Here is a 12,157-nt window from a genome sequence, read left to right on the forward strand (position 1 = left end):
TTGTAGAATTCATTTAGTCAGTGAATATCCAGAATTTACAAACTGACAGCTTTTAGGTTTTGAAGATGTTACACGTATTAGCTATTGGAATAGTAAATGTCATGCTTTTACCCTAGGGGTTTTTGTGTTGCTGTTAATTTGCTGACAAAATATTCTTAGATCAAAACTTAACCCGTGTTTCCCACAAAGCTAGATAATGAGAGAATTGGCATATCTGTTTTTCTTAATGTTTTTCTGTGATTCAGCGTCATCAGATACGGTATTAAAAACCGTAGTCTGAATCTCCTTGTTCTCAGACATATAAATAATATAGATGTTCTGGCATTAAAATACACAGCCTGGGCTTTAGTCTAATTACACTGAGTTATCTTATAACCTAATTAAAAGTTAAGGTCAGGTAGTTATTATTTCTTGGTTAGCATTGTGAATGCCTTTTAGAGCAAGAGTCACATCTGACAGAGACCCGAAGGCATCAGTCCTCAAAACTGCAGCCGAGGACTATTTAGTTTTTCAGTAAATGATAGTGAAAACATTGTACAGAGATGAGAAGCCTATTGTGATTGACAGCCAGTGATTTCAATTTTCACGTCAATGTAGGATATTATTCACATGCTGTGAATTTTAGTCCTAAGAGTTTGGTGACAGTTGGCTAAATCAAATTTAAATTAAAAAAAAAAAAAAAAAGTTTGATGACATCATCTTGACTCAGCCAAAAATGCATTGGGTCGCTGCCTCACTAAAATTTGGGGATTTTTTTTTTGGCAGGGTTGGGGGGAGATCCTTTCATTTTTAGCACAATATTCTGTTCTCCAGAAAATTCAAAATAAAAGGCTAAAGGAAAATGTGAACACTAATGAAATATTCATAAGTCTATGGGCATTTCCCACAAAGCTTTTGCTATTGATATTTGTTTCCTTTTTCTATTTTTTTTTTTTTAATTTTTTTTTTCAACGTTTATTTTATTTTTTGGGACAGAGAGAGACAGAGCATGAACGGGGGAGGGACAGAGAGAGAGGGAGACACAGAATCGGAAACAGGCTCCAGGCTCTGAGCCATCAGCCCAGAGCCTGACGCGGGGCTCGAACTCACAGACCGTGAGATCGTGACCTGGCTGAAGTCGGACGCTTAACCGACTGCGCCACCCAGGCGCCCCATCTATTTTTTTTTTAAATGTTTATTTTTGAGAGAGAGAGAGAGAGAGAGACAGAGTGCGAGCAGGGAGGGGCAGAGAGAGAGAGAGAGACAGAATCCAAAGGAAGCTCCAGGCTCTGAGCTGTCAGCACAGAACCTGACATGGGGCTTGAACCCATGAACCGTGAGATCATGACCTAAAGCTGAAGTCGGACACTTAGACCAACTGAGCCACCCAGGCACCCCTGTTTCCTTTTTCTAAAACCCACATAGTTTGGCATAAGTAGATGGTGGCTTAAGTGGCTACCTGGTGTTGAAATTTGGAAACCATTTCTAAGTTTGAATAGTTCAATACAGAGCTTAGTTAGCAATGGGACAGTTCAGCTAAGATTGTCACCATGTCCTGATTTGTTCAAGTGCCTAAATCCATGTTTTCACCAGGTGCTCTCGCTTTAGCCCTGCAGTGAACCATTAAGGTTTTAAAACACTGATGCCGGGGCACCTGCGTGGCTCAGTCGGTTAAACGGCCGACTTCGGCTCCGTTCATGATCTCACAGTTCGTGAGTTCAAGCCCCGCATCGGGCTCTGTGCTGACAGCCTGGAGCCTGCTTCGGATTCTGTGGGTGTCTCTCTCTCTGCCCTTCCCCCACTCGTGCTCTGTCTCTCTCTCTCTCTCAAAAATAAATAAACATTAAAAAAAATTTTTTTAAACGCCGATGCCTAGGCCACTCACCCCCTCCATTCTCAAGATTTAGATTCAGTTGTTAGACCCTCATGTCGCTTTTTATTTTTTTTTAATCAAGTCCCCACAAATGATCTTGATATGCCTCCAGGGTTGGAAAACACTGCTCTTTTATGTTCTAGTGCCCTTTCCCCTGAAGCCCTTATTAATCCTGATCGTATGCAGAACGGACAGGAAGATAGAAGGTTAGGAAGTGACCTTCCATGCTTGCCTTCTAGAAGGACCAGAGGGAGCTGCTCTAGTCTTTGAGGCCAGTTCCGAGCAAAATTTCTGTGGCTTGCTTTATGCCTGGAGAATCAGAGCTTAGAGGAGAAGCTTCCTTAGAAGTAACCTGGTTGTACAAGCACAGCCAAGCCGTAGGGTTTACCCTGCAAGAATTCAGTAGACTCATGTGTATGTGAAATCTCTCGAATCTTCTCCCAGTTACTGGAAATTAACTTCTACAAATGCAGTGGGTGAAGGTATTAACACACACCTCGCCAGCCCTTCCCCTACCCCAGCTATTCAATTTGCCTGTAAAAGGGATTTATACCCTAAATAATTAAAAGCGTTAAACTTACAACAAAATAAGAAATTCTGCTCTTTTTTTTTTTTTTAAACAGATGCTGGGATTGGCTCAAGGCTGCTTTGACCACACTATCCCATATATGAAGGAAAGGATACAATTTGGCAAAAGGATATTCGATTTTCAGGTACGTAATTCTCAGTCTCTTTCTAGCCAGTTATACTGTCGTGGCTTCCTATTAATGAAGAGCTGTGTCATAAAGCTGTGGAGGGCGTCCCCTCGGGGGGATTTTAATGGGAGAGGTGGAGAGGAGGAAGGAATAGGTCTCAGGGAGCATACCTGTGAATGCCTTGACCTTCTCCAAGGGCAGAACAACAGTCCTTGAGGCCCGCCTGTGGCATGACTCCTCTCTAAAGATGATACTAGGGTGACTTCAGGGTGACTTCGCATCCGCTAGATGTGTAGAGTATTCAGCACATTGCCTGAGTCTAACGAGCGCTCAGTAAACGGTAACACTTGTTAGGAATCCCCTGCGCAGGTCAGAGCCATGCGGTAATCCTCAAAAGACGACACCTTGACCCTTCTTTCTTGTAGAAGGTACAGTGTGCTGCAGTGGGTACAAACGAGATGTTCTCAGCCAAGCGTATTGGGAAATAGGGGCCCGGTCTAATGACGTAGCTTCTCGGAACTCCCCAGATAAGGGGACCGTTGGTGACGGTGGCATCTTCCAGTCCATGTTGAGGCCTTGCTGGGTTCGGGAAAGCCTGGAGTGACAGCTTACCAAGCTCGCTTAAGCACTTTACCTAAAAATCCCGAAAAATTGCTTTACATGTTCACAAAATCTTCTTGTAAGCAGGCCCCAAGTACAATTTCTTATTCCGTTACCAGTTCTGTTGTGATGTGTTGTCTTCAGGTGCTGTAGTAATTATTTGTCATTACGTAGGCACACACAGATTGCACGTGCATGGAAATACGAGGCACAGTCAGTTCTGGCCTGGAAAGTCTAAGTGAGCGTGTCAGTCCTGGCCAGGGCCCCCCACAGCCTGTGCTGTCGTGGCGTCTTATACGTGAGAAGCTGAAGCATCTGGAGATTGAGTTCCCAAGGACATACAGCTAGTAATGTGTCAGATTATCAGATTATGTCCCAAGGACATATCAGCTAGTAATGTGTCAGATTCTGTCTTGGCTTCTGGTCTGACTTTCATGTTATTATACTAGCGAACTCTCTCAGACCAGCTACCACACAGATGGCAAGGAAAGGGACAGAATACGAAGACAATTTGAGGGAGATCTCGGTACGCCAGAAACTATTTTTGTGTCTGTGGAGTTGGTAAGGGAGGGATACGGGGTCAGGTGTACTAATTGGTATAATCGTGGCACTTCCAGAGATGCCTCTTGTGGCATTAGAAAACACTTAGAAACACTTTTGGAAAACACTTTTGGAAATTCGATCTTGAAAAACAACATTATTTATTATATATAATTATTTTATAATATATTTTTATACATCTATCCACGTATATCTGATGCTTTGGTTAAAGGTAGAGTTTTCTCTAACTGCTTTAATCTCATTAGAATGGTTTGTGTTTTGCTTTGCATGTGATCATTCACATCTTTGTCTTGTCCAGACTACAAGCTCCTTGGGTAAAGATGAGGCCTCTTCATCCTCACTTCTCTCAGTTGTGTGTTCAGGATAGATTCATTGAATATGCTCTCCATGTCAGGCCCTGTGTTCACAGTGTAGTCAGGGAACCGGTATTCAGCAATCGTTAGTTCTTGTAGGGCAAGAGACATTGCCGGCATCAACCTTATGCCTCTCCTGGCACCTGATGTGGTCATTGGAGTGGACAACCTAGATGGCAACTGTTGGTTTAATTGAACCAAATGTGCTTTTCAAAAATAATTAGAATCTGCATTCCACATAACAAGCCATAAACTATTTCTAGAATAGTGATATTGGCATAGAAATAGACAAATTGACTGATGGAACAAAAAAGAAAGGCCAGAAATAGACTTAGGCACGTATGGAAACCTGATGTAGGATAGTAGTGGTATTGCAGATCACTGAGTGGGGCTATTCTTTCCTTGTGGAAAAAAAATGAGACTGGATCCCTACCTCACACCATACATGGAAAATAGATTTCTGATATACTAAAGATGTAACATAAAAAATAAAATTTTAGGGGCGCCTGGGTGGCTCAGTCGGTTAAGTTTCTGACTTTGGCTCAGGTTGTGATCTCACAGTTCGTGGGTTCAAGCCCTATGTCATGCTCTGTGCTGACAGCTCAGAGCTTGGAGCCTGCTTCGGAATCTGTATCTCCCTCTCTCTCTGCTCCTCCCCTGCTTGCACTGTCTCTCTCTTAAAAATAAATAAACGTTAAAAAAAGATTTTTTTTAAGTTTTAGGAGAAAATAGAGAATATCTTTATGATCTCATGGTAGGGAAATTATTTTGTAAACAAGGCCCCAAAAGACTAATTGTAAAAGATAATAATAATGGTGAATTTGGCTACCAAATTTCTTTTCCTCAAAAGACGCCATAAAGTAAAAAGATAAATTAGAAGGAGGATGATATTTGCTGTACACATAGGTTAGTGAGTGTTCAATTTATTATGATGCTTTATAAGCTACACACATGTAACAGATTTTTTTTGTGCATACCAAATATTACAGAAAGAGAAGGAGAATCTATCGGGTATTTTCGAACTGTTTTTAACTGTTCTCCTTGCTGGAAGTCATAAGCACAAGGAACTCTGACTGTCATGTTCAGTGCAACATCTTTAGTGCTCAGCACAGTGCCTGGCATATAGTAGGTGCTTAGTACATATCTGGGCGGACAGAGATATTGGGCATGAGAAATTTCTGTTCGTAATAGACATACCCATGTCCATATTTCCAGGATATAGTTTGTAACTATAAACTGCTAATACTCATATTCTCACTCACTGACTCACTCCTTGTCTTGATTAACATTGAGTGTATGCCCCTCCATCCTCTAAAATTTGAAGTGGTAGTGATTTCTTCAGGGTGTTTTATTTTGTTTTGTTTTTTTAATTAGTCTTCTGTTGTCTATAATCCTAAAGAAACTGGTACCTGCTCATGAATATTGCCGTAGAGGTACTTTAATAAAGATACTTAGACAAAATTGGAGCTTCAACTGTTCTTTCACTGCTTTGCAACTAACAGCATCTATTTATTTATGTATTTGTTTACTGATTTACTGATTTATTAAAAAAAAAATTTAAGTATTTATTTATTGTTGGGACAGCGCAAGCAGGAGAGGGCAGAGAGAGGGTGACAGAGGATCTGAAGCGGGCTCTGCACTGACAGGCTAACAGCAGCGAGCCCCACTTGGGGCTCGAACTCACAAACCACAAGATCATGACCTGAGCCGAAGTAGGATGCTCAACCCCACTGAGCCACCCAGGTTCTCCCTAACAGCATCTTTTTTAATGCACCGAGGCTATATGCAGAATCAAAATTTTATGAATTCAAGCAGATGAAAAATATGTTCACACTTTTGCTTTGCTGGGATTTAGTTTAAGCTTAATTTTGATCATGCAATGGGCTTAAATTATGAAATGTAACAGTCAAATTTTGTTTTGTTTTTAATTTTTAATTTGTTTTTAATTTTTTTAAGTTTTTAATTTGTTTTTTTAAAGTTTTTAATTTGTTTTTAATTTTAATTTTTAATTTGTTTTAATTTGTTTTTAATTTTTTTTAACATTTATTTATTTTTGAGAGAACGAGACAGAGCATGAGTGGGGGAGAGGCAGAGAGAGAGGGAGACACAGAATCTGGAGCAGGCTCCAGGCTGTGAGCTGTCAGCACAGAGCCTGATGCAGGGCTCGAACCCACGAACTGCGAGATCATGACCTGAGCCGACGTCAGACGCTCAACCGACTGAGCCACCCAGGCGCCCTAATAGTCAAATTTTTAAGCCTCATTTTGTGATGATTTCTTAAGTCTTGACATTTATAATTACATGAATTTTGAAAGTTGTCTGAGAAATAATGTATTTCATTTTAGATTGCATATTTTAATTATTATTTTTTAGATTGGAGATTTTAAAGTATTTCTTCTACAAAATGAATGTAAATTCCTTTGCGGGGGGTGCATATTTTCAGTGTGTCAGCACTCCATGTCCAGGCAAGACTTTGAGGATAAGCGGTGTTTTCGTGAGTCCTAATTCTCTAACTTGGGCCTAAATATTACAGGGGCTCCAACACCAAGTGGCTCAGGTGGCCACCCAGCTGGAGGCTGCAAGATTGCTAATATACAACACTGCTAGGCTTTTAGAAGGAGGAAAGTCATTCATAAAAGAAGCATCCATGGCCAAATACTATGCATCAGAGGTAAGACAAACAAAACGTAATTCACCTTCCCCTCCCCGTTACTTAAAAGTATTAACCTTTCCACTTAGGAGTGTTGATAATTGGTTTGTTTTTCAAGTAAAATAACGTAGACTTTCCAGTTCCCGCAACAGAAAAGCACACTTGCAAACCTTGCGTAGGAGAGTGCTCAATTCTACAAGGTGTTGATGTCTTTACAGGCTCTTCTGTGGAAACCGAGTGGCCCAGTTCAGGTAGAACACCCACCATAAATCCCTGGGTGAGCCTCGGTCTGAATGATGGCGTCACACCCGTGGCTTCCAGTTGGGGCCTGGTGAATGCCATGGGAGCTCATGTGAAATAAAAACACAAGACGAGATTGTTTCTGCTTTAACTTAATGCTTTCTGTTGATACTTCTGCCTTCTCTGTTTAACCCATTGGACACTGGCTGGAGAACTTTGCCCGGTCACTGGCTGCTACGTCCCATCATCGGCAGTATGCCTTATTCATTCCATAGCTTCCGGTAGCCACTTAACGTCTCAGCCCCCAAATTTAATCTCCTGCCTCAACCTCCCTTCTGGGTTCCAGACTAATAGATCCAATTTCCACTTCACCTGCCCAACCCATCGCACCAGTCAGATGCCTGAGCGTCATCTCACCACCCCCTTCCCCGTCGTCTCCACCTTGAGCCCATCATCCAGGTGCTGAGGACTCTGCCCCGAGTATTTCTTGCATTTGTATATTTCCCTCCCTTTCTGCTGCCCCCTATTGAACAAGCCGGGTGATTTCTTCACCAGACGCCTCCACTCATCTTCCGACTGCTCCATTGGTCCTTGTCGCTTCCTCCAGTCCCCTCTTCCCTTTTCTTAGTGTTCACGAGGCCATGCCATTCCAGCTTAACCTTCGTGGCTTCTCACGGCAAATGGAACAGTGCTTGTATTCATTTCCTATTGCCGCTTTTAACAAATGACCAAAAATGTAGTGGCCTAAAACACTGCGGTTTTATTATGTCATGGCTTTGGAGGTCACAAGTCTAAAGTGAGTATCACTGGGATAAAATCAAAGTGTCAGCAAAACTGCCTTTCGGAAGCTCTGGGGAGAATCCATTTCCTCACTCTTCCCGCTTCTAGAGGCTGCTCACATTCCGTGACCTGTGGCCCCGTCCTCCGTCTTCAAAGCCAGCGGTAGCGTGTTCAAATCTGGCTTGAGCCGTCCTGCCTCTGTCTTTCCCTTATGAGGACCCTTGTGATGCCATTGGGCCCACCCAGGCAGTCCGGAACCATCTCCCTCTCAAAGCCCTTAACTTAACCACATCTGTGGGTCCCAGTGGTCATGTAAGGTAACAAACATTAGTTTGTGGGGATTAGCATGCACACAGATTGGGGGGCCATTACAGTATTAAACATGCTTGCCCTCAGGAGGCCCGCCTGCCTCTCCATTCTCTTCGCAGCTTGCGCTGACCCCAGCCCACTTCCCCTCAGGTCCTTGAGGTCGATAAACCCGTTCGCCCCTTGGAACCCTCCCACACGTTCCTCAACTTGACATGTCCCCTCACTCGTCCTTTGGGCCTCAGCGAAGCTGTAATTTCTTCACACTGTTCTCCTTCTACATCACTTCAGCTTCCCTAGCCAGTTCTCCTTGCCTCGTAGAGTTGATCACTTTCTGTAATTGTCGGTTTGATGTGGGGAACCAAAAGACCAGTGACCGTCGTATACCGCCCCCAACCATCGTTTACCCAGTGGCTGGCGGAGTACGTGATGTAAAGAAGGCCCTTTGTGTATATATTTGCTGAGTAACGATACCTGTCGGTGTGCATAGGTGTCTGAATAGTACCCTAACGTTCTTAAGAAAATAGGAATTTTGTGAATAAATACGAGTTGCCAAAAATGGCGTAGAGAATGGGGCTGAAGAGACAATGCGATCTTACAAAGTAACTCCGATCGGCGGACAGCAGTGGCTCCACGTTACTAAAATATTCCGCAGGAGTGCTTATGGTGCGTGAGTTATGCGGTTTCAGCATATTATTTGCTGCTTGGTTTTGGCAGATTGCAGGCCTCACAACCAGTAAGTGTATCGAGTGGATGGGAGGAGTCGGCTACACCAAAGATTTCCCTGTGGAAAAATACTTCCGAGATGCAAAAGTTGGTAGGTAGATTTTTTTATGTTTTATTTTGTTTTATTTGCCTCTGTAGCTGTGTGGCCTGCTGTATATGTTTGGTTTTATATTACCGTACTTAGGCAAAGGCAATTGTAATCTCTTCACTACTGTGTTTATTGGCTCTCTTCTTTTCTGGGGCTGGGCTTTTCTCCCCCACCTCTTCCTTCAAGAAGAAGGATGGATTTATATTTTTTAAGACATCAAGTTGCCTTTATAAACGCCTCAACAGAGCTTTTCGCAAATTGCAACCAAACTGACTTGTCATTTTTCTCTTACCAAAAATGTTAATCCGTTTGATTCGTTTAATGCCGTTCTTTGAAGCTAAGTTCTAATTTCGGAAGCCTCGCGCCCCATCAAGCCTGAGCCATCTGACGCTCCACTACCAGGCGGGAAGACCAAAACAAGGAGCTTTGAAAGCTGTCTGTTTCACAGTGACAATCCAGGCTCATGCGTTGATAGATTGGAACAATGAACTTCAACCGTTGACTACTGATTCTGGAATCAGAATCCAATTTCCAAATGGAATATTTTCATCTCTTAGGCAAAATGACTTTGTCATATAGTACCATATTCAGGGGATATTGAATGATATCACTAGTGACAGTTTTATAGCAAATATGCAGAGGTAATGTGTAGAAGCTATGTCTTAATGTAGACACGTAGTTATGGGTGCACTCCTAATTTTTTATTTTTTTTTTTATTTTTTTTTATTTTTATTTTTTGCTCCCTTTTTATTTAAGGCACAATATACGAAGGAGCTTCAAATATCCAGCTCAACACCATCGCAAAGTGCATTGACACAGAATACTGACGTCCACAGGGACGGGCCTCTCCCCCTTGTCGCTGGTATAAAAGTCTAAACTATCGTGCCTTTTTGGGGAAGTAAACCTCCATGGCATTGAAGTATTCTGTTCAAGGCCTTAGTCATGATTCTTGGGATTGATCTTTTGTGTTTTATCTTTCCAGTCTGCATAAATTAGGCACCGGGAAATCATTTTTCAAATTTGGGAAGAAGGGCATCTGTGTTTTCTCCAAAACTGTTATTAAAGTTGTACACGTGTAAATCACTTCAGCTTCAGGGCAGACAGACGTTTCACTCTGTCAGCATTTGGAGAAATGCATGTGAAGTATTACGTACAGACATGACTGCTTTATATTCCTGTTAAATCTTTATTTTTTGGATCAGAGAAACATTTGTTATAGTTGGCAATTCTATTGATCGATTCAATTCTAAGTTACTAGCCTAGGTAGGAACTGAAAATGTATTTAGAAAAATCTAAAAAAAAAGTTTAAAAAAAATGTTTATTTTGAAGGAAAAAGAGAGGGAGAGGGCAGGGGAGGGGCAGAGAGAGGGAGAGAGAGAATCCCAAGCAGGCTTCTCGCTGTCAGCACAGAGCCCAATGCAGGGCTCTTATCTCAAGAACCGTGAGACTATGACTGACCAGGAGTTGGAAGCTTCACTGAATGAGCCACCCAGGTGCCCCTAAAAAAGAAGGTTACTTTTAAAAAAGAAAAATCTTGGGGCGCCTGGGTGGCTCAGTCGGTTAAGTGTCCGACTTCAGCTCAGGTCGTGATCTCACGGTCCGTGGGTTCGAGCCCCGCGTCGGGCTCTGTGCTGACTGCTCAGAGCCTGGAGCCTGTTTCGGATTCTGTGTCTCCCTCTCTCTCTGATCCTCCCCTGTTCATGCTCTGTCTCTCTCTGTCTCAAAAATAAATAAACGTTAAAAGAAACTTAAAAAAAAAAAAAAAAAAAGAAAAATCTGGGGCGCCTGGGTGGCTTAGTTAAGCGTCCAACTTCAGCTCAGGTCATGAGTTCGAACCCCGTATCGGGCTCTGCATTGACAGTGCAGAGCCTGCTTCGGATCCTCTGTCTCCCTCTCTCTCTGTTCCTCCCCAGCTTGTGCTCTCTCTCTCTCTCTCTCTCTCAAAAAGATCTGAAAGTTCTAGTTCTAAATGGAAGTGGGTGGAAAATAAGGGTATAATTCTGTAGGCCATATGATTGAAGACATTATTTTAACAAAAGAAAGCAATACGATTTGTTCCTATAATTGAGCTGCGTAAAAGATGCATTTCATGATGTTTTCAGCAGATCATTTTAAAAACAAGTTCTTCTCGGGGCTCCTGGGTGGCTCAGTCTGTTGGCCGTCTGACTTTGGCTCAGGTCATGATCTCGCAGTTCGTGAGTTCAAGCCTCGCGTCAGTCGGGCTTGTGCTGACAGCTCGGAGCCTGGAGCCTGCTTCAGATTCTGTGTCTCCCTCTCTCTTTATTCCTCCCCTGCTCGCACTCTGTCTCTCTCAAAAATAAATAAACGTTAAAAAAAAAAAAAAAAGAACAAGTCCTTCTATTAGTTTTCAAGCATAAAGTTTAAATAGTTTGATTTAATAATCAGAATATATTCAGTATTATAATATTCGTTTTATCACACACTGTTTTTCGGCAACATCATTTCTTTCTGTATTTGAACCGAATAGTATTTCCTCAAACTTAAAGTTATTGGGCTTGACCATGAATAGTAATGCAGATGCTGTGTTTTGGTTCAGTGGTTCTCAAGAGGGAGAAGTCTTGTCCCTGTAAAGAAGTATATCAAAATCTTATAAGGAATGAGTTAGAAGGGGCCTGTAGAGTTTGAAAAAGCATATTCAGTGATATGGAAAATAATATAAAAATAATTTTATATCTTGGAAGGCAAAAATCTATTTGTTTCACAATACAAATTACAGAAAAGCAAAGCTCTACAAAATATAGAGCTGGTGATGCCATCTCTTCAGTATTGGGGATTCTCAGTCAGGAGAAAAGGACTCTCCTCCCCCTCCCCCAGGCCAGGGTACCTATCCTGAGTCCCCTCAGGGAAGTAGATGACAGATGGATTAGAGTTCTGTCTCTTCTGAAAAGGTGGGATGGGTCAGAGATGTTGAAAAATGCTTCAGGGTTCATACTGCTGCTGTATGGGAAGCATTTTAGTCCATAAATGAGAGGATCCTGCTTATTAAGAAAACCTGACATTTTTAAAGTAATTTTGCTTTTGCACCTTCGTGTTTCTTGAATTGGATTAATTTCTGTGATGCAAATCATAGTTAAATACTCAGAATTGGTAAATACAATTGAGATAGGAATTACTTTAAAATATCACAAAGAAAGAAAGACAAATACAGATCTTGGATCAAAAGAGATTACGTCTACGTGACTTTCAAATAGGAAGATGATAGAAATTCCTTCATTCAGTCTTTCGGAACAAAAAGGCAGTGTAATCTGATAAAAAAAAAAAATAGGGGAATGGATGAAATGCCCT

At 41.9% G+C, this 12,157-nt stretch overlaps 1 protein-coding gene across 3 annotated transcripts in view; it reads left to right on the top strand.

Moving 5' to 3' along the window:
- The window catches only part of ACADSB (acyl-CoA dehydrogenase short/branched chain), a 38,058-nt gene extending 28,288 nt beyond the window's left edge, over positions 1-9,770 (top strand). For all 3 annotated transcript variants that reach the window (XM_058698015.1, XM_058698016.1, XM_058698017.1), the window contains exons 8-11: positions 2,476-2,565; positions 6,595-6,732; positions 8,755-8,854; positions 9,608-9,770. In XM_058698015.1, coding sequence (XP_058553998.1) covers positions 2,476-2,565; positions 6,595-6,732; positions 8,755-8,854; positions 9,608-9,678 — 399 coding nt within the window. In that variant the 3' untranslated portion in view covers positions 9,679-9,770. The remainder of the gene's footprint in view (positions 1-2,475; positions 2,566-6,594; positions 6,733-8,754; positions 8,855-9,607) is intronic.
- The last annotated feature ends 2,387 nt before the right edge of the window (positions 9,771-12,157 follow it).

Source organism: Neofelis nebulosa, chromosome 13 (assembly GCF_028018385.1).
Source record: "Neofelis nebulosa isolate mNeoNeb1 chromosome 13, mNeoNeb1.pri, whole genome shotgun sequence".
Lineage (NCBI taxonomy): Eukaryota > Metazoa > Chordata > Mammalia > Carnivora > Felidae > Neofelis > Neofelis nebulosa.